Source organism: Pyrus communis, chromosome 1, assembly GCF_963583255.1.
Source record: "Pyrus communis chromosome 1, drPyrComm1.1, whole genome shotgun sequence".
Classification (NCBI taxonomy): Eukaryota; Viridiplantae; Streptophyta; class Magnoliopsida; order Rosales; family Rosaceae; genus Pyrus; species Pyrus communis.
In genome coordinates this window covers 20,003,292-20,027,387 of record NC_084803.1, presented here as the reverse complement: position 1 = coordinate 20,027,387, position 24,096 = coordinate 20,003,292, and the positions used below count along the sequence as shown (strand labels likewise).

The following is a 24,096-nucleotide window of genomic DNA, read 5'->3' as shown; positions in this document are numbered from 1 at the left end:
ACAACTCTTGTTCATTTTTTGTATGTCATCACAGTTGCAAAACAAAAACATTGTTTTCTTCGCTATTTTTTCGGAATGATTAGGTTAAATCTTTTGAATAATTAATCACATATTAGCATATGTGGACATTTAGATTAGATTAATCAGTATTTTTTTAATTGTAAATAAAAATGACATCCATGGAATCCTATGGAATATCTTTTATTTTTAAGGGTTAAAATGGCTGGCATCATGATATGAAGTACATGCATGCTTGTATGCCAAATCATCTCTACTTCAACTCTCCTTCTAATAGGGTTAATGCTTGAGATGCCTTAAAATTTACGTTCGAATGTTAATCAATATTACGGTCTACTTTTTTCTCACTACTATTTTAATAGTTGAAACCAGATTGTCAGTATGAGCTATTGCCAAAGTGGATTATATTTGAATATTATTTATTTCAAATTTGACTATATATATTACACGCTAGATTGTCGAACTTACGTAAGAGAACTTGGCTCGAGTAATATAATGTATTGTAACTCGATTTATACATTGGCTATGTAAGAAGTCATCAATTTATATATTCATAATTCAATCATCAACTTTCATGTTATTTAATTTGCAATATTTTGTCTACAAATTTAGTCTCCCTAGCATTATCCATTTATTTAGGGTAGTTGAAGAAAGTTTAGATTCCACTATAAAACCAATTGGTAATATGGAGATTAGCCTAACTACTTATAAGCACATGCAATAAGATCCCTCCTCTCATCAATGTATTCATTCTCAACAGCCCCTCTTACATGTGGCGAATTTTCAAGCCTAACACGTGAACAACACAACTCAGGTGACGTGGAGCACATGTGCATGTGGGGTGACGTGGAGCACATGTGCATGTGGGGCTTCACACACTACTACAAAAAACACTTTGAGCGACGAAATAAGTTTGTTGCGCAAAGTACCATTTTGCCGCGCAAAACCTTGCACAATGAAATTTTGGTCGCGCATGGTTCGTCACACAAAGCTCGTGAAGATAGGGGTTGTGCGACAAAAATTAATTTTCGTTGCACAAAGCTACTTTGTGTTTTTTTAATTTTTAATTAAATTAAATTAATTTAATAGCTTTGCGAGATGAAATATTTTGTCGCGCAAAGATTTTAATTTTTAAAATTTTAAATTAATTTAATATTTTGGACGACAAAATATTTTGTTGCGCAATGTTTTTGACTTTTTTTTTATTATTTCTCTTATATTAATTTAATTATATTAATTGTTTGCACAGCGAAGTATATGGTAGCGCAAGATTTTTCGAATTTTTAGTTTTTTAATTTAATTTAATTGTATGATTTTTTTTTTAATTACTTTAATTTAAATTGACATATTCAAAATAAAACTACATATGAAAAATAGTGATCAAATTATCCAATATACATAATATATTCATATTGTACACATAAATTAACAAAGTACAATGATAAAATCCTAATACAAGTCTATTGTGGTGGTAGTGGCAGGGGATATGGTTTGATAGCGTCCTAATCCTCAACTTTAGCCGTCAAAGTCTCGATGATTCCTTGCACAAAAAAAGAAAAAAAAAAACATGGTCAAATAACCAAAAAATAACATAAAATAATACCAAAAAATTGGCATAATCTCCCCAAAAATTGGTATACCCCAAATCCAACCCCAAACTCCACCCCTCACCCTATACTTGACCCCAAATCCCACTAAATAAATTAAATAAAAAACGAAAATAAATTGGCATAGGCGATGAAATATTTAGATTACATAGCCTAAAGATTTAAAAAATAATTTTTTTTTTATTTTATTTATTTTTGTAAAGACTTTGCGCGACGAAGTTTAAAGTTTCGTCGTGCAAAGTGACTTTGCATGATGTGTGTTTCGTCACGTAAAATTTCATCGCACAAGACTTTGTGTGACAAAGTTTAAAATTTCGTCGCGCAAAGTGATTTTGCACTACAATGTGTGTTTCGTCGAGCAAAATTTCATTGCACAAGGGGTTTTTTGTGATATCCCACATCGCCCAGGGGAGTGATCCTTAAATGTATATTCCCATCCCTACCTAGCACGAGGCCTTTTGGGAGCTCATTGGCTTCGGGTTCCATGGGAACTCCGAAGTTAAGCAAGAAGGGGGCTAGAGCAATCCCATGATGGGTGACCCACTGGGAAGTTGCTCGTGAGTTCCTAAAAACAAAACCGTGAGGGAATGGTAAGCCCAAAGTGGACAATATCGTGCTATGTTGGTGGAGCGGGCCCGGGAAGTGATCCGCCCCTGACCGGGATGTGACATTTTTTTTACTAGTGACACGTGGGACAATTTGGCTCTTATACCATTAAGAAACTTGAGGTTCCATCATAAAACCACTTGGTAATATAGGGAGTAGCCAAACTTTTTATAAGCACATGCAAGGTCCTTCCTTTCATCAATGTGGGATTCATTCTCCATAATGGTGTTATCCACACACTTCTTTTTACCTTCTACGCACCTTACCAATTTTCAACTCTCAGATCGAATAAATTGAAGAAAATCAAATGGCATAAGTTAATAGAAAATGTGTAAAAGGTAAAAATATGTTTGTGAATAGCACCACCCTTCAAATATAAAAGAGGAAACCACATCCGCTAACGGAGAGGCCTTTTGGTAACAAAATGATTCCCAATTGACGACGGATGACTAAACTAGTTTAATCTATTGGCATGCATCATGCAGGAGTGTTGTACGTGTAGGCATGTGTAAGGTACATCGTCGGACTTTTCAGCAAGCTACACACTTAAAAGAGTTATGTGTAGGCTATCCCACAGCAACGTTGCAATGAGAGAATTAAGCAAAAATATTTGTTAAATAAATACTGGAAAAATCTTTTGTACTATTCTATATGGAATTGGCTTGGAAGGTCATGTCGCTGTCCGTGGAAACCATATATATGCTTACACTGAAACAGCCAATAAGAACAGAAGAAGATAAAAATGACACACAATTATGTCGAAGATGGCCCTATCTGAGGCAAGAGGAAAAGACAACTTCAATTTGTTTATTTGTAGGTTAAAAGAAATATATACGCTCTGAGACGTATATTAGGTATTCAGTGATTGCGAAGGTATCAATATCCATGTCAACAACAAGAAAAAAGGTACTGATATTCATTGTAGAGTGGTTTGATGATAGTCCGATTGAAAGACGTAAGTTTGGCAGTAAAATTCAAGCAAATTTGAATAAGGCCTCAATGTTAGATTTGGGTCATGATCAACCATTTTGAAGAGAATGCTATCGACATATAGACATTTTTAGCCGGATCCTAATGTTTCCATGTTTAGAGGATCTTTTTAATACTTTTGTTGTTATCGTATTTAGTATTATGAAACTAATTATTTGTTTTTTTAACAACAATATTATTTATGTCAAGGGAGGGGTGGGCTTAACCTCACAATGAGCTAACAATAATGTGGTTTAAATTCGCTTTTAGCAAGAATCGAACCTAAGATCTTGCACTTTTACTACTAGACCGTACATACTAAGTGGCAGTATTATGACACTAATTAAACCGTAGCAAGCTTAGGGTTCTGGTAGCCTATATCACACATTCGTTTTGTTCTCCTACAATATACATGCATAAATAAATAGGGATATGTAAGAAGAGAAAAATTACATGCGGTTATCATTTTCCTATGAATACATCCTTTCATGGTGTCGTATATAAATAACTCTGAAGTTTTCTCCCTAGTTGATTTCAAATTTTTATGCTTTTAAGGTTACTCTTTGATTTTTTTTTTTTTTTTTCTCCTTACCACGTTGTGGTGGCTGGTAAATAATTGTTCTGCATGCAATGCAATAATCCACATAGAGAAACATGGGAATTGAGCGATCGATATATATCAAAAGATTTTGAATGCTCCGGGTGTTTTAATCATTGAATCTTAATTTTTGTATGTTTAAATAAAGTTCTAACAGTTAAAATATCCGAAATACTAAATAATTCCTGAACACTCAAAATAAATAAAATTAAAAAAAAAAAAAACGAGAAAGGGAAAATAATAAAAATAAATAAATAAAGTAGAAGAGCCCAGATTCCAAATCACCCTAAATATATAGATTGCGTGTAGAGCACCATCCTCCAGCTCAACACCATTGAGATTATGACTATAGCTCTTGTGAACTTTTAGAGCATCATCATGGTCAATATAATTGTACTGAAAAAGATAATATAGCATATGATGATGCACATTAACTCCTTTAAATGGGAACTCACGACGACTAATTACTAGTGGCCCTGAACAGCCATAACAAATGTATTCAACTGCTGTACGTAAACCAATATATATTTGTTAATTTAATTATTTTTTATCTCAATTTTTAATTATTGTGTTTCTTCTCGATTGAGTTAAGGTATTAATATATGATAACTCTTACCGTTAAAAGGATTAAAAACTCAGTCCATTTTAAACCAAGTTATGAAAGTTCAGGAAAAAATATATAAACTGGCTTTTCAAGTAGTAGAGTGTGACTTCTTAAGCCATGGAGAAGTAGTTGACATGGTCGTAGGGATTAGGGAAGTTAATCTCCCTTATCAATTTGTAAACAAATTAAATTCGCATATTTTATATAAATACAGATTAACGGTTTTATTGTTTATTTTTTCAATTAACAAGACCTGAGAAAGAGAAAATAGAAAAAAAATGTACATGTGAGAATGTGTTTAAAATTGTTAATATGGTGGGTGACCGCCTTGCTAATCTAGCATTTGAACTGGGGTTTATATATTGTCCTCGTAAGTATTTCTAGCCCCGTGCCATTTTGTAGTTTCATTTTTAGCATTAGCCCCGTACTTAATAAATCACATTTTACATCTTATTGTTTGATTGTCTTTCCACTTAGTGCAGATAATATCGTGTATTCAGGAAAAAAAAACATTGTCCTTCCACCACTTTCAATTTTTTTTTTTCTCCCCAACATCATCTGTCATATATTTCTCCCTCTTCTTCCCCCACCATAAATTAAAGCAGTTGAAACATTACCATATAGAGCAAATCAACAAATGGAGAGATGCTAGTAGTGTTCTTAGAAAAATTAAGAACATTCTGAGAGAACAATTTGTTGAGCACAAAAGTATTGGAAGAACCTGCAAATGATGTCTCGTCAATAATTGTACTTGTTAGCTAATTAATCCTCGTTTGCTTCACATACCTTCCCCACAAAAAGATAAAAGCCTTTAATTAAAGATGTTGAGTTTATTGTGGTAATGTAGTGCTTTACTCATTGGATATCCTTTAGAAAATTTTGTTTTGGTAACTTTCTACGTCTCACATGTTGAAATTTGATGTAGCATATTATCTACATGTTTGTTCATTTTTGGAGTAGATATGTAGCTGTGGTTTCTGCAAGTTGCATAAATCCAGCTCAGAAAGGAGATGAAGTACACACTTGTTGCAAGTGACATTGCTCCAATTACTCATCTTTCAACAAAACGTTGACCACTGTGATCGACTTCTCTTTTTGGTTGTTTCACAATATGCCGCAATTCAAATATTTCGCACAAATTTTAGATTCGAACGAGTTCTTAGCGAGGGATAAATATTTTTGTTACAAGTTGATTTTGTGTGTTTAAATAGCATTATATTTTTAGTATAAAACTATTTTATAAGTCATTAATTTGTATTTTGATATGCCAGTTATTATAAGATTAATTAGGCTAGAATATTGCATTATTTCTTGCCTCTTGGACGCTATTCCTTGCAGGCCGATTTATGTCGATAAAAAAAAAGTCACATTTTTGTTATGTTTGTCTCAGTAGCAAAATCAGTAGTTATATATATATATATATTACTCAAAAAGTATATCAATATGTATCTAGAGAGAGTGGATCCTATCTATATAACACATGATGTCTCCGTTTGTTGTTGTATTCTATGAAATTATTTTTTATGAGTAATTCTTCTGATATTATTTTGTTCATTATAATATTTTTTTGTGTTTGAAAATGAACGATTGCTTTATTAATCGATTGAAATCAATTACATAGTAGAATTCTCCATTTAATATTCATTACAATATCTGAATAATTATTCATTACAATATTTGAGAAAACAATTTTTTAGATTAAAGAAAGCAAGATACTGTAACAACTAACCAGGGCAAGGAGTCAAGGACTTGGAGTCTTGGACATGCAAAGAGGCAAGCATGTTTGACTAAGGACTCGGTCACATTCTCATCCCAAACCAATCTTTTGCTCTCATAAGAAAACTACATACGTTGTAAATATTCAATGAATTAGATCTTCCATATGCGTAAAAATCGATTAAAGTCCATTTGGCCTAACTCTTTTCCCGAAATTTTACAACATAAAAGCTGATCAACCCTTAATTTCCAAATGATTGACTTTTACCATTTCATTACCTGCAAGTAACATTAAAACATGGTCAAGATGGTTGGCTGAAATAATGATCAGTGTCTTATATTCATGCATTATGTATTATATACAATGCATTATGTATTACTTATTTTTTGTGGTTGTGACGGGATTGCATAGGAGAATATGAAATGATAAGGGGAAAGCATAAATTTGGTGAAAACAAATACAGTGCACTATACATGGATTGATTAATATAGCTAATAGCCAAGCGAAAGCGCAGAAGAAAATCGTGCGAAATGCACGTTTGGCTTGGTGCTCTGCATTTTCTTTTTTGGGTCAATATTTAGGGATAGTCATGCATACCTTTTGATGCTGTCCATGCAATATTCGTCAAACAATGGCATTTTTCAATGAAAACTCAACAAAAAAAAAAGCATGCTAATTACCTTGTGGGCTACCAAATGGCATAACTCCATTTTGAGGTGGAGGTCTTGATCATTTTCACCCTTACAAAAAAGAGAGAATCTATTTTGTTTTAAAACATATTAGGCTAGACATTGTGAGACTTGACTCACTCTCCTACCCCTTAGTATAGATATATCGTTTATTCAAAAAAGAAAAAAATACATTTTAGTTTTTATTTTTTTGTTAAGGTGAAACAGCAATGAATTTTTTTGTGTAGGCAAATTGGCTAAAATGATCATTTTTTAGCATGTGATCAATATAATTGCTATGTCATCAATATTTAATCATTATCTTGACAATATTAATCGATATGTCTTTACTATTTGATTTTATTTTTTGAACAAACAATAGTATCTACACTAAAGGATAATATACTTATCTTTAAGATTCTTATAAACATATGATATAGTATATATTCTCAAAGGATAAGATACTTATCTTTAAGATTCTAAGATGATTCTATCCTTATCAAACTTTCTTATCTATTGACAAGTGTCATTTGTTGGACCTTCAATTTCATCACTCTTACATCCCCTCTCAAGCTCATGTTTGGCGGAACTAAGCATGGGATTGTCACAATGTTGGTGAAAAAGAGGTGCAAAAAGTTCTTTAGTCAAAATGTCAACTTGATCCACAGAAAATACATGTTGAACATGGAGATCACCTCTTATAACTCTCTCACGAACAAAGGGGTAATCTATTTCAATGTGCTTAGACTGGAAATGGACCACATGATTGGTAGACAAGGCTATAGTTGAGATATTGTCACAATATAGTATAGGAGTTAATGAAATTGGAACCATGTAAATCACAAAATAATTGTCTGGTCCAAGCAAGTTATACTGTTGCGATTGCAAGAGCTCTATACTCAACTTTTGTCGAATGCCTGGAAACAATATTTTACTTTTTCTAAGCCCAATAAATTGAACTAAAGCCAAGAAAAACAACAAAACCTGAAGTGGATCTTCTCTCATTAGGATCCCCAACCTATATTTTGTAGTTTTAAATTTCATAATGTCTTTTATGAAGTGTTTTTACATCATGCCATGCTTTTACTTACAAAAATAATTAGTGATGATGTTTAGATTCATGAAATTACGACAGCATGATCATGCATATTTTGTCTGCTCATCATGCATGCTTACACTAGTGTCTACAATATTCTTCCAAATCAAGATTAGCTTTACGTGTATGTTCACATCGCACTGTTATACGCTTGTTTTGCATCCATTATAGGCTTCAGCCAATACTATCTATTTTTGCATCTAGAACTCATATGTGACGTGCTTAGAGCCAGCTTCACGCTTATGCAGTACTCGACCGTAAATTATTACACAGTCTGTTCACATAGCTACTTTTTGCATAGAATCATGTCTCCATAATTTTGATGAGCATATTATGTTATTAAGATACTTGTGTTTTACCCATATCATTAACACATCTGCTTTTATACCATTCGCATTAACTTTTCATACTTTTACGTAGTATGATTGTGAAAACTATATAGGTTTTATAGCGAGAGGTTACTCTGTTACGAAAAGCAAATGTTTTGATAAATTTTTCTTTTTACCCACTCACACTTACTGTTTTGCACCCTTCTAGGACTTAGTAACAAGATTTTGTGGCAAGCGAGGGATCACTACTGGTTCTGATATCCGCTTTAGTTCATGCAGGAAATTTATTTCCTATTAGTTGTGTAATAACCAACCTACTAAGGATGAGAATGTTCTATGTTCTGCTTCACTATATTTATGCTCTGGCGTTGCATGCATTGTAATAAGTGTTTATCTCATATTGCATGTTCTTACTCTTAGCTTAATTTAGTTCCAGACTTGGTTTTAATTTATTCGTACTTTATATTAAGGGTAGTACTGTAAAATAACAATGAGTGGTATTGTTAGAGTTTGTTATAAGAGTTAGTTATACTTTACTTAGTCATTAAGATAGGTGGTTACTCTTATATGTAAATGTTAGTATACATATATATACCTAAGTGTAATCTTATTCAATATATGAAATACACAATCTTATTTTACTTTCTCTCACTACATCTTTCTCTCACTAAATCTCTCTCTAGATTCTAACTTGGCATCTATCTCTAGTGTCTAACGACTTCCGACGATCCTCTCCTTCTGCTTCTCTGCGTTCTCCCGATCTTCCTCCCTGAAACCCTAAGCCACAAACTATGGTGGTACCTCCTTCGCCTTTTTCTGATTTTACCTCTCAACTTTCTCCTCCAACAGATTCTTCAGTCCCAAATTTGTGCCCTAATTCGGCCAATTCTTAGATCACAATCCAGAACATTGGCTCGTTTGTTACGATCAAATTGACAACCACAAATTGGCTTACCTGGACTGCTTTATTTGCACCGATCTTTGGCCTGTATAATCTCACCAGAATTGTTGATGGATCCATGGTGGCTCCGCCTAAGTATCTTCTTGATTCTTCAGGAAATCGTACTTCAACCGTGAATCCTCAATATGTGGCGTGGTTTGAGAATGATCAAAACATTCTGATTTGGATCAATTCTACACTCTCGGATTCCCTGATTCCTTACATTGTTGATGTTAGCACTACTTGAAAACTCTGGTCCAAATTGGAGTCACGCCTTGCAACGGCGTCTCATTCGCACATACATGAACTTCGTCCTTAACTCAGGACACTCACCAAAAGTGATTCCACCACAGCTGCTTATCTTCAACAGATTGAAGAAATAGCGGACGCTCTTGCAAAGTGCTGAAGCTTCGGTTGATGATTCGAAACTTATCCCTGTCATTCTTCATGGATTACTGCCTGAATATGATTCCTTTGTGGATGCCATTCAATTTTGTCTTGGTTCAACCACCACTGATGAATTACATGGCCTATTGCTGAGTAAGGAGATTTAATTGACTAGTCGCAAGAAAGTTTCACCATCGGCACCATTTCAAGCCTACAATTCATCCACTGGCATTCTTCCTACACCGTTCAGTGACTCCAATTCTCAGGCGTAATATGTTCAACAAGGCTCTAATTTCAACTCCTCATAAGGCCGTGGCATGGATTAAAATTTCTATAACCCTAGAAATTCTCAGAATCACCCTAATAATTCTTGATCTTTCAATCCTCGTTAGAATTTCTCTCGCCAAAATCATTAGAGGTACAATCGAGGATCCAGATCTAATTTCAATAATTTCAACAGAAGAAATTCCTGTCAAATATGTCACCAACCTGATCATGAGGCTATTGATTGCCCTTATCGGATGAATCCTGGTTATGGCAACAAGAATTCTCAAACTACACTTCATGCTAGTACCTCTTCTACGAATCCTACATGGCTTATTGATACTGGTGCAAGCTCCCACATGACGAATTCCTACAACAATCTGCAAAGTCCTAAAACCTACAATGGTCCTGAGCAACTCATTATGGTTCCTCTAGTCTTACTACATATAATCATATATTTGCCTTGAACAATGTGTTACATGTTCTTAATCTGAAACAAGATTTGATTTCTGCAAATCAATTTATTCTTGATAACTGGTGCTCCATTCATCTATATCCTTTTCACTTTATTGTGAATGATCTTACTTCAGGGAAAGAGCTTTTTAAAGGCCCTGTCAAAGCTGGATTTTATCCATTTCTTGCATCCTCTGTTGCTGGAAATCACTATTCCTATGTAGCAAGTATTAAAGCTCCTCAGGATATATGGCATCAATGTTTGGGCCATCCATCCTTCAAAATCTTAAATAAACTAGCTTTCCAGACTAGTATTTCTCTTTCTGATAGGATGAATAAGTTTATGTATTCAAGTTATGCTCTAGGAAAATGCTTTAGGAAATCATTTACTTATGTTCCTTGTAACACAAGCAAGCCTTTTGAGCTACTACACACTGATGTATGGGGTCCTGCACCTATTTCTTCTATTAATGGATATCAGTATTACCTTATCTTGGTTGATGATTTCACCAAGTATTCTTGGTTCTTTCCACTCAAGTATAAATCTGAAGTTTATAGCACATTTGTTCACTTCAAATATATGGTTGAAAACATGTTGGGGTTCAAGATTATTACTATGCGGTCAGATTCTGGTGGTGAGTTTGTTAATCATACTTTCTCACATTTCTTTCAAGAACATGGGATTTCTCATCAACTCAGTTGTCCCTATTCCCCCGAGCAGAATGGTTGTGCTGAAAGAAAGCACATGCATTTGGTTGAAACTGCTAGAACTCTTCTTGCAGCTTCTCAGGTTCCTCACATCTATTGGGTTAAGGCTTTTTCAACAGCCTTATATCTCATTAATCAAATGCCAACTGGTGTCAAATCATCTCCTTGGGAATCTCTATTTCATAAACCACCAAATTACAGCACTTTCAAGATTTTTGGTTGTAGATGTTTCCCGTGGTTAAAACCCTACACTTCCTCTAAACTTGATCCAAAAACTAAACCCTGTTTTTTTTTTTAGATATAGTCTAAATCATAAGGGTTATCGTTGTTTAGATGCTCAAACTGGAAAAATCTATATTTCTAGGCATGTTATTTTCGATGAACTTACATTTCCTTTTCTTCATAAGCAAGCCATTGTGAGTTTAATTCCTTCCTCTACACCTCCCTCCACTCACCCTTCAATACCTACCTCCTTAATCTTCACCAATCCCTCTATTGCTCTTCCATCTTCTCTTTCCACACAAAATATACCTTTCTCTACCACATCCTCACCTACTCTATCACCCCCCAGATCCCACTCCATCAGCTATTTCATCACCTATACCACTCTCTATTACTGCCAATACTCTTCCCATGATCAATCGGTCCAAATCGGGTATTTTCAAACCCAAGGCTCTCTTAGCAACCAAGCATCTTCTTCCATCTCATTTATCTCCTGATTTTACACCATCTACCTATCTCCAAGCATCCAAGCATTTGCATTGGAGACAAGCTATGCAGGAGGAGTTTAATGCCCTGCTTCAAACTGGCACATGGTCTCTGGTACCTCCTCATTCTTTTCAAAACTTGGTAGGGTGTAAGTGGGTTTTTCGTATCAAAAGAAAACTTGATAGTTCAGTTGACAGATATAAAGCCAAGCTTGTTGCTAAAGGTTTCCATTAGCAACAAGGCTTGGACTACAATGAAACTTTCAGTCTGGTTGCTAAACTAGTCACTATTAGACTTTTACTCACTTTAGCAGCTAAATTTGATTAGTTTCTAAATCAGTTAGATGTTAGTAATGCATTTCTGAATAGCAATCTCGTTGAGTCTGTGTACATGGTTCAACCTCCTAGGTTTGAAGATTCTGCTAAACCACATCATGTTTGCAAATTGTATAAATCTCTGTATGGTCTGAAACAAGCTCTGTGAGCTTGGTATGATAAGTTGACAACTGCTTTATACTCTATTGGATTCTCCAGTTCACAGAATGATCATTCATTGTTTGTTAAGAAAGATGCTCCTGTGGTGTATGTCTTAGTCTATGTTAATGATATTCTGGTTACAAGACCAGATTCTGCAGCCTGCAAAACTGTGATTTCTCAACTTTGTGCTCTATTTCATGTCAAGGACTTGGGATCTCTTCATTATTTTCTAGGACTAGAGGTCAAAAGGTCTTCCAAGGGTATTTTTATTTCTCAAACAAAATATATACTGGATCTTCTCAAAAAGGCACACATGAATAGTGTTAAGCCATGTGCTACTACATTGAGCACATCCAAATTAGACCACTCTTCTCCATTCCTTTCAAATCCAGATGAATACAGATCTTTAGTAGGAGGGCTTTAATATTTAACTTGGACTAGACCTGACCTATCTTCTGCAGTTCATCTTGTGTGTCAGTTTATGCAAAGTCCAAGGCAATCTCACTTTCAGGCTGTTAAAAGGATTTTTAGATATTTGAAGGGTTCTCTCTCCCTTGGTCTCTGGTTTCCAAAATGTTCACAACAACTCTACATAAATAGTTTCTCGGATGCAGATTGGGCAGGTTGTTCTTTAGATCGCCGATCTACATGTGGCTTTTGTGTGTTTCTGGGAGATTCACTCATTAGTTGGAATGCTAAGAAACAACCTACTGTGGCTAGGTCCTCCATTAAAGCAGAATACAGATCATTGGCCAACACAGCTGCTGAACTAACTTGGATTTGCAAATTATTGGTTGACATTGGACTTGTTCTTCCTTGTCCTCCCAAAATCTGGTGTGAAAACATATATGCCATCTCTCTACCTAAGAATCCAATCTTTCATGCTCGAACCAAGTATGTGGAGATTGATTATCATTATATCCAAGAGAAGGTTTTGGCACAATCTATTACAGTCCATTTTGTTTGTACACAGGATTATACTGCAGACATTTGCACCAAAGCATTGTCCAAGGATTGTTTTCTTCTTCTTAGAGACAAACTTTCTCTTCAGTTACCTCAGTTTAGTTTGAGGGGGGATATTAAGGGTAGTACTGTAAAATAACAATGAGTGGTATTGTTAGAGTTTGTTATAAAAGTTGGTTATATCTTACTTAGTCATTAAGATAGGTGGTTACTCTTATATGTAAATGTTGGTATACATATATATACCTAAGTGTAATCTTATTCAATATATGGAATACACAATCTTATTTTACATTCTCTCTCTACATCTTTCTCTCACTAAATCTCTCTCTAGATTCTAACACTTTATATATATTATTTGTGTGTTATGGTTTCGTGACCCTCTAAATGTTGGCCAACTTCATTATGAGGAGTCTTGTCTAACTTTTCATGGCTGCTGAGCCTGCTGCTATGTGTAAAGTGTTGGAAGATCGTTGATTGGCCGATACATTCTAATTAGCTTGTGCTTTTGTGAATGCCATCTAATTATTTTCTGCCCCTTAATCAGTGATAAGAACATGTATCCTACTTAACCCTATTTGCTGGAATTCCTTGACATATTCTTTAATGGAATTTCACTTGAAGGAATAAAGTTAGTCAAGTAGTAATATAGTTTCTAGCTTCTGATTTATAGTCTTATTTAGTTTCTTAAACCACCTTTAACGGGGAGTTGCTAAATACTAAAATTTGGCACATGAAAGACAAATTTTGGGTTTTCAAATTGTTTTTATCTCAGAACCCTCCAATGCTAAAATTTAGCAACGCATCTGTATTTAAATGTTGGACAAGTATTTTAGCCTTAATTTTTTTCTTCTGATTAACTGTTTTTCAAATATTTTTTGTTAGGTATCTTAATTTATTTTTTTGAATATTTTAATAAATAAAAAATTCTATATTCCGACTAAGTTTGAGGTAAGATTGAGTTAAATATTTAAATATTATTTTAACCATTTCATTTAAATTTGGGCCATTGATCATATCTTTCACCATTAAATATGATATCATCTATTGTATGTTCTACGAGATTTATGAATAGAAAATTGTTGGAGAGGAAAATTTCGGATACTCCAATTCTTCACCAACAAGTAATCTTGAACACGTTGAGAAGCCTTGGACACCATCTTCACTTGTCAACAATGAGAGTGGGGGGACCTACAAGAAAACACTCTGACGCTCAAGTCAGTCGTTGTTCAAAATAATTGCAAGACATTGTAAACCTATCAAATACTTCCCCCTTTTTTTTCTCCCCCTAGGCTGGTACGATTCTTGGCCTTTTATAGGCATTCAAGTCTTGGGCTCCAAGTCCCACTTTCCTTCTATTTCTCCATGTTCCATGGAGTGGGTATTATGTTACTTGAATGTAGCTCCACTCTTCATGTTTGGTGTGCTAGTGGCTTATTTAGTGGAGAAGTCATTTTTGGCTCCCACATTGCCCCATTTTTCTTTGCAAACACATATCATTTAGAGTTTGTAGAGGAAAAATGTTTCTTTGTAAAAATTCATTCAACTTAAGATTTCATCATTAGTTTAGCCTTCGGCTATGATCATATGGTCTTCGACCATGAGTTTGGCCTTCAACCACGGTCATATTGGTCTTCGACCATGAATTTTGGGTCTTCAACCTTCAGTCTTGAGCCTTCGGCTCTTATTCGGTCTAGGTCTTCAACCCATGGTCTCATGATCTTTGATCATCAATTTATATAGTAATAGTATGCCCCCAGAGTAATTAAAATTTGAATAACATCGATATTACTAATGAGCATGTGTAAGATAGAAACTCTTATCTGTTGGGCAACTTCATTGTTGTTGAATTAAATGGATTTCCTTTGCTAACAACCCTTGGGTGCTTGCCGAATAATTGTTAAGCAATTTCATTACATCCGTTACAACTAGAGTGAACTTTGATTATGTTTCCTTGCTTTGAAAACTTGAACACATGTTTTGTTTAATGACTTGGTAGGAACTCATTGTCTCTTTGTGCAATTGTTTTCCCAAGCTAGAATTGAATGCTTCAGGTCTCATCCTTCTCATCTTTTGAGTACTTGTTGCCCCAATGGAATGGTTTCTTCATGCAATTCCTCAAATGGTTTCTTCGTGCCATTCCTCAAGGACAAGTTGCTTATCAGGCATCATCTTTGACTATCTGATCTTTTGGGCTTCTCTTTTCTCTTCATGCCTGTGTTTTCCATAGATTCATTGACCGCAATCCTCACGCTTACGTTTGCCGAATCCCTCGCCAGAGGCGTCCCGAACAATCTTCCTTCGTAGCTTGTGAGAGCGGATGGACAGGTTCTCAACTAGCTTTCTTTGCCCTGCCATATCTTCGTATAATTTATGAGTGAGGGTTGACATCTTATGATACGAATGAGGATTTACGAACGAGGGTTGACATATGATTTACGAACAAGGATTTACATATGATTTACGAACGAGGACTAACATATGATTTACGAACGAGGATTTACGAACCCGTGATTTACGAACGAGGACTGACATATGATTTACGAACCCGTGATTTACGAATGAGGATTGACATATGATTTATGAACGAAGACTAACATATGATTTACGAACAAGGATTTATGAATGAGGACATATGATTTACGAATGAGGATTTACGAATGAGAACTGACATATGATTTACGAACAAGGATTTACGAACCCGTGATTTACGAATAAGGATTTACGAACGAGGACTAACATATGATTTACGAACAAGGATTTACGAACCCGTGATTTACGAGGATTGACTGACAAAATTTGACTGAGAAGGTTGTCTGACAGTCTATATATATGTATATATTATATAAACTTCTATCCCATCTTGTCGAACTGACGAAAGCAGCAGCTGCAGCACAGAAGTCTAAAAGTGCGTCTCCCTTGTCAAACACGCCTAGTCTGCACACCCATTATTTAAGGTTTTGGCCCGTGCCCCCATTGTGGCTCAGGTGGAAACCATAACTTCTCGATATGGCTTTTGTACGAATTCCCAAAGATGACGCCAATTGTTGGAGAGGAAAATTTCAGATACTTCAATTCTCCACCAACAAGTAATCTTGAACACGTTGAGAAGCCTTGGACACCATCTTCACTTGTCAACAATGAAAGCGGGGGGACCTGCAAGAAAACACTCTGACGCTCAAGTCAGTCGTCGTTCAAAATAATTGCAAGACATTGTAAAGCTATTAGATACTTCCCCTTTTTTTTCTCCCCTTAGGCTGGTGGGATTCTTGGCCTTTTATAGGCATTCAAGTCTTGGGCTCCAAGTCCCACTTTCCTTCTATTTCTCCATGTTCCATGGAGTGGGTCTTATGTTACTTGATTGTAGCTCCACTCCTCATGTTTGGTGTGCTAGTGGCTTATTTAGTGGAGGAGTCATTTTTGGCTCCCCCAAAAATATTATAAAAACTGACGACGGAATAACCAAACGAAGTGAATATCCGCCTTTGGATAAAAAAACTCACTCACTCTTTGAGTCAGGTTAACAATACTTCTAACTAGTATCCCATGTCATCTTTACTGAGATTTACCCTTTTGATGACATTGTTTTCGGGCTAAATAAAACTATTTAGACCATGGCTAGAGATTAGCTAAAATTGCCATGAGTTTGGACCTCAGCTCTCTCCCTCTTCTATCTCTACGTTAAGTATAGTTCTTATGTAGTTCTTTTAGGTTTGTGTTTGTTACATACGATCAATATTTATAAAATAACTTTCTAACATAGAAAGAAATGGATGACAACTTTTATTTTGTCTAAATTATGCAGTTCTTCCAATCCTACCATGAATATCCATCATGAAATTCCCTCATGACTGCTCGATCTTTCTTCAATGTATCTCAATCCTGTGGAACAAAGGCAGGGAGCCTTATTGAATGGGCCTGCCTTAGAATCCAAAGGGCCCAACAAAAAACAATATATGGGCCGTGCTTGACAACCCAATCAGGGTCCAATTTAGATGCTCAAACCAGCCTTCGAAGGATGAGCATTTCATTAAGCCATTGATCTGAGCATGATTTGAGAAGCAATCAGATCGAAGCCAATTATCAATTATGGTCCAGAGAGATTCTATTGGCCGAAAAAGACAATTCAAATTTTTGTTGCCACTTGCCACTCCAAATAGAATTTGGTTGCACTAAAAGCTCAAGCACAAACTGTTATTCTTTCTCTTTCACAAAAAGCGGAAGGAAACTGAATTATTTTCTAAGAGGAGTAGTTGAAAGTTCGGCGTTATAGCACTATATAATCAACAAACCGGTAATTATAGGGAGACTTTAATTTAAACCATATTTTGTAAATCAAATGACATCTTCATAGATGATTGAATTATTACATAAGTATTAATTAACGTATTTATTTCTTGTTGGTGATACATCACACTGTCATATAAAAAGTTGATATGCCTAGTATTATTCTAAACAACGAACAGGAAACAATAGCAAAGGTTCCATCGACTACAGTACACGCACCAAAGCATTATTTATCAAATTACACATCCTGTCCAGAGAAAAAATGCACACAAATGCATTTATATGATCCTAAAACATGTATTATTTATTTAGACGAATTTAGATTGAAATACAAGCAATACTAGGATCAGAATATAGGATCACAGCCGAAGATTTAAGTCCAGCTGCTTATTATGTACATCTGATTCTTGTCTGGGTAATTGATGATCCATCCGGAAACTTCCTGGCCATATATGATCCATGGTTTCTTCAAGCATGAAGGGTGTCCATGCCATCCCAAAACCTGCGGCGGCTTCCCTAATTCTCGCCACCATCGACGACCCATCTGACCTGCCGCTAGGTTTCTGCACGAGTGAGTGAGGCTGGACTCCGAGTGACCTAACTGCTGCAGCGACAGGGGTAAACCGAAACCCCAACGCTGACATCATCATTCTGTGAGACTGATAACTTTTGGCAGCTCCCCTCTCTCTCTTGTGTGCGTTTTGATGGCCTCCCAAGGCTTGTGAGCTGTAAAACTTCCTCAGGCAAAAGTTGCATGAGAAAACTTTATTGCTATTGGATGGTTTTGGTGACGGAAAATCGGCATCGACTTCCGCGTCTGATGGCTCGTTGCAGATGAGGCTTAAACTCAACCAGTCTCCGAAATGATCACCTCCACGGTCATCACCTAATCTTTCATCATTGCTTTCTATAATCTCATCATTTGCTTCTTGTGCTTCTGCCACTGCTTCTTGTTCTTGCTCCCTTTTGGAAATCATTGCAAACCCTAGACAAAACTCAATTTAAAAGGTATAAGAAATGGAGATTTTGAGATCGAGGGTTGAAGAAGTGGGGGAGCTTGGACTTAAATAAGGGGTGTGATGGAAAAGAAGGGAGTTAAGTTAGTGCTCGAAATGTAAACGTGGACATAACTACATTGGCTGAATTTATGTTATTTTCCTCGATGTTTATACTTGTTTAAAGTATAATATCGCTTGTATTAAAAAATATAAAAAAAAAAAATTAATGTTCTAAACAGTCCAAGAAGGAAAGGAAATATGATAATGGTGGGGAGGAAGTGTCATTGGATATCACCAAAATATTTTATCTCTAAATCTATATGGTGCTCCCACTTTTTGATGCTTGAGACTTTTAAGGGGACCAGTTGCTTGTGTCATGCATAATAGTATTGGCCATTCAAAGCTTAGGATTCCTTAGTTCCTTGCTCATCTTTTCTTTCACTCCTCTTAGTAGCATCAATATAATTTGATTCCATATGGATGAACTAATCACAAACACTTTAAATTAACTACTGACAATGTGCAGATGCTGAAAATTCCATAAAAACTTTCCAATTTCCAAAGTGCTTCTAGTGATGGAAAATTGAAATAAAAAAGCACTTCTAGGTAAATGTTGCTATCTAGAAGAGCCCAAAAGGTGCTTGTAGTAAATAAAACTACGTACGTAGCTAGATTGATACAGATATGGTCCCAACTCCTAACCCTAACCAGAACCCTACATCATTTGGACCCGTTACTGCAGATTTAAAGCCTCCAGCATATGTTTATGTTTGTGGAGTCTTGTTTTCAGATGATCAAGGATTTACAGTCACTCACGGTTGAATTTAATATTAAATATTAACTTTAAAAAATTAAAAACACATATCTTTGTTCTCCACCATTGATTTTAAATAAAATGATAAGTAATCATCAAGTCTTTGATTATCGGATAATCGAGAGAACATTTTTGAATATTTATGTGATGGACTCTCTGCAGATTATGGACACTTATTCGATTTGTCATGCAAAATTAAGTTGGTCTTGCCAGAGGTTAGATATGTACATTATTAGAACTTACGGAGAGAAGGAGATTGATCTGTCTACTGCAAGAAATTAAAAATCTTACAGGCCCAATATTCATTAACGTGTGGTTTTTGTCCAGATAGGAGGGGGAGAAAAAGATCACAGTGTTGGCTGCTAATTACACTAAGGGGAATGAGAAGTTTGGCTAAATTACATAATGGACAATTTAATTTGGTATCTAATTCGTCATCCACAAGATTTTAACCTAAAACCTCTCACTTGCAGGTGAAAAAGAATATCACCAGATCATAGTAATGAGTAGCTAAACCTTTAACCCTAAACCAATTAACAATTCAATGGGTGCTACCTCTACGCACAAAGACAGACACCCCACAATCAATGAGTTGATACATGATGTCCACCAATGAGGAGAGTGGAGTTGTTAAAAGATGCTACCAATAATTGCTTTTACATATGGGGCTGAAATGCAATGCAATGGTAGCTTTATCAAAAGTTTGGAAGGACCCAGCAAACTGACATTTAAATAAGAGTAATGTTAGGTATATCAAATTTATAGATTAAATTTGTAAATTATAATATGTCATTAATAGAAAATAAGTACGTTAATTAATATTTAAATAATAATTCAAACATTAACAACCATGTCATATGGTTTACAAAATGGTGGATAATGCTATTCACACACTCTTTATACCTTTCACACATCCTTGTCAATTTTTGTCCATTGATCTTCTTCAATTCATTCAATCTGACGGTCAGAAATAAATATATATATATATATATATATATATATGACAAGTAAAAATAAATGTGTGAATAACTCTACTTAACAAAATTTGGTCAACAAACTTGATAACGTATGTGAGGACATTTACAGATATACAGGTGGGATGTCTGTTTTTCCCAAGTAGGGTTTCTGTGGATAATTGTTTGATCGTGTAGTAGTAGTGGGCTATGTGTGCAAATAGACATATGTACAATAAGAGCTGAGAAACCACCACCACACAATTCTTATAAAACAAATCAGAATCTTGGTGCTCATCTGATTAAATAGTAATAATAAAATAATAATAAATAATCATTAATTTAATATAGATGCCCTAGTTTTCTCGAAGGTGTGGCTCTGAATCCTGGTTGGGATTGAATTAAAAAATGTTTGTGTAGTGGAGTTGGATTGATGAATCAGATTATGTGTGCTTGGAGATTGGATTTGCTTTGTGCTTCTTGGGCTTGGGCCGTTTAATCATCAAGCAAAACAAGTGTTTTCTAATTCAATTTAAAGCATAAAAGGGAGAATCAAATTTTTAATACTAAATTATAAGATAAGAATCGGTCATCCTTCATGAGATATGAACTCAAGACTTACTACGAAAGACATTGTCACTACGACGAAACCGGTGAAGACTAAGTGCTACGTAGTACCGACACTATTGCCTTCATACAAAACACCCTTCCCTCCTTCCACCTATCAACCAAGAATCAGAGAAGGAATATGCAGGGCATACAGAAATAGTTTGAAGTGGTAGAGATTTGGTTCTCTAAGAAAGGAAAATAATCGTATCGTATCGAGGGATTATACGCAAATTATGTAGAGAGTCGTAATCTTATCCCGGCATCAAGTAAAGCAGTTGTCGATAAAGATCGAAACAAGGATATAAGTTCGGATGCCGAGCAAGTGGTGATTCGAGCGGAACATCAAAATATATGCCCTCAGCTTGTTCATGTACTGCAGGGATGCAAACATACCAGATTCTGAAGCCAACTCAAACCTTTTGCAGAAAGACAGGCTCTAAAGTATAATTCTCGACGTATGTGAAATTAGACCCAACACTCTCTCCAATAAAATGGTATCCAATAATCTCGATATTTAAGTGCATTTCAATCTCAAATTCGAAATTTTCAGACATCAATTTCGATTCATTAAAATTAGGAAATTTTTTTTATCAGAATTGGAAAATTTCGAATTGAGAAATTAATTGGATCGGAATCGGAATCTCCTACCGAGCTTGGATGGAATTCAAGCTGGCCCTCAAATTCGTGCAAATTGCAAACTCATGTCGGATGCAACATGTGAAATGCGAGACAAATTACGTAGTGATTTCAGTGGTGCGGGTCAGGGTGTGCCTGGTGCGGTTCAAACACCACCATGTGAAGAAACAAGAAGCACAAATCACTCAATATATTGTTCATTAGAGTATAACTTATACACCGATAAACCCTCACGGTCCTTAAACAAGAAACATTGATCGCATGTTTACTTACTACGTATGAGTATGAGAAGAGAATCATTCACGTTTCTTACTTCCTGACGTGTGACGAATAAAAAAAAGCGACTCCCAACTTAAAATTAGTAATCCAAAACCCTCAGAACCGAGAAGTGGTTCAACTGGTGAAGGGGAGGTAGTAAGTAAACATGGGATGAGAGATAAGAACAGGGAAGAGAGCAATTTCTCAACAAAGTTCACATGCAGTGTATGGACCCGACGAACAAGGTTGACATGCAAGTGTATGGACCCGATCAACATGAATTTGACCTGATTCATAAATGACGTTTGACATTTGGCTACGAACACAACTTGAAGAATCATGACACCCTTTTACCATCCAGTGTAAAATCTATAAGATTAAGGCAAAACAAATGCAGCTTACGGGAACAACAATTGAACCCCTTTATGTCACATATTAAATTTCAATTTGGATCCATAGATTCAAATTGATAAACAGTAGTAAAATAACATGACCAGACAGATTAAGTAGTTGTATGGACTTGTAATTCTGAACAAAAAAGCCTACACGGGTCAAATGGCTTCTAAGAAAATGAACACATAGTTGTGAAACTAGAAATTATCCACTAAAATGTGAAATTACTTCCTATACCCACCTCATCAAAGATAAGGAGTATAGAATGCTTTCACTATCAGAGCACCACGAAATGTAGCAATAACTGCTGCTGTGTTGATCCAACAGAAGCTTGTTCAAGTACCTACACAATACCCAGAAGACCAATAAGCTGAAAAGCAGATCAAAACAGACAGTACTTCCACACAGATAGACAATAACGTAGCCTTGTCAAGTTGGAATCGGATAACCCAACAAGCATTCACTTGGGATGGCACAATATAATAGATGGATAGTTGAATGTATAGCAGCCACAATTCTGTTCAGTTAATTGGAATTTGAAGGAAAAATAACACCTATACAAAAGCTTTCATTATCCTCCACCAAAATTTTGGCGACAAAACAAACCGCTGTAATGCCAAATGCAACAGAAAATCAGAAGTATTAAATACAAATTCCGCACTCAAGCAATTTCTATTTGGTTCAGAAACAACTATAAGCTTTATTTTCGATTGAACAAACACGGCATTGCATATACAATAAATTCAAATTTCCCATCTTTGCCCTATTTTCGATTGAAATTCTTATCAATTCACTACCATTTCTCAAAATTGAACATACAGATGACAAAAAATAAATCAATAAGACCGAAAAAAATCCGTAAAAAGCAATAAGCTAGAGCAAAGTATCATGAATCACACGCTTCAGAAAAACCCATTAAGCGCTGACAAACAGTGCATTGCGCACACAAAATATTCAAAGTTCCCAATCGTTTTTTATTTTCCACTGAAAGTCCTTATCATTAAACTCCCATTTCATCAATCTACCACACAGCTAACAGTAAAATCAATGAAATTTAAAGGGGAAATAAACTGTCCATACAAGACGCACCGCAGAAAGAGAAAAACTACGAGGGATCAATGGAGGTACCCTGAGACAGCTCGCAGCAATGGCGCGCTTCTACGGAGATGTGGCTTGTGAGACAAGCCGAAGCCAGGGCGCTGTGCAATGGCATCAGCGACTGCGCGCAGGCCAAATGGCCCGCATTGACCGGGAGGGAGAAGAGGGTGCGGCGGGAGTTGCTGCCGAGGAGATTACGAAGCGGAGTGCGAGGGAGGGATGAGATCGACGGCGATGACCGGAATGTTGAAGCTCTTGCGGTTGAGATCAGAGACCTTGACAACGACGACCCAGATCGCCACGCCATATCTTTGCTGGCTGGAAATTTGGGAATTGTGAATGGGGAATCGGAGGCAAGGGTTTTAGGGCATTTGGATTTAAACCCTAGAAGGCTAGAACTCAAGGAGCTATCAGTTTTCTTCACTGTTGCAAAAATATCATTGGGCCTGTTTTAGATTTGTTTTTTTAAGCTCGGTCCAGTTATCATTGGGCCTGTTTTAGATTGGCTTTTTCCGATTTTGGTCCAAATTGGGATTGGCCCATCAATATTGAGGTAAGTTTATTTACGTGTTGCGTGTACACTCAATTTCTGTCTCTAGACACTTTTTGTTTTATCAAATGTCAAATAACTTTTATACTTATGTGTCAAATTACTATAAAGGACTCTTACATTGTTTTTATTTCTTTCGGTTCATTTCTCGTCAACACACAAAATAAAGAGTTGTGAGTTTATTTTTATCGTGCTTCAGAAACAGATAATGATTCGAGTTGCAGAGTCTATACTCAGTTGCCTTTAAAGACTTTGTGAACCTCCCAAGTCACCGCCTAAACGATTGCTTGAGACATACAAGAACGAACTTAGCTTACACCCCGATCAAACATTTCCAGTTTGCATATTACATTTATTGCATCCAGTGGCAACTCTGGAGACAACACTGC

The 24,096-nt window shown here is 35.8% G+C and overlaps 1 protein-coding gene and 1 long non-coding RNA gene across 2 annotated transcripts; both read right to left on the bottom strand.

Moving 5' to 3' along the window:
• Positions 1-17,569: 17,569 nt before the first annotated feature.
• LOC137737136 (zinc finger protein 4-like) lies at positions 17,570-18,444 on the bottom strand. The gene has a single exon (XM_068476873.1). It carries the CDS (start codon positions 18,373-18,375, stop codon positions 17,758-17,760), a length of 618 nt encoding a protein of 205 aa, XP_068332974.1. The 5' UTR covers positions 18,376-18,444; the 3' UTR covers positions 17,570-17,757.
• Positions 18,445-22,058: 3,614 nt separating this feature from the next.
• LOC137746556 (uncharacterized) lies at positions 22,059-23,442 on the bottom strand. Its single transcript, XR_011069868.1, has 2 exons — positions 23,188-23,442; positions 22,059-22,402 (listed from the first exon to the last, which is right to left on the bottom strand). It is a non-coding gene; the product is annotated as an uncharacterized lncRNA (long non-coding RNA).
• Positions 23,443-24,096: the final 654 nt, after the last annotated feature.

Excerpts from the sequence above, each read along its gene's own strand:
- LOC137737136 (XM_068476873.1), bottom strand. The coding sequence starts at position 18,375 with ATGATTTCCAAAAGGGAGCAAGAACAAGAAGCAGTGGCAGAAGCACAA.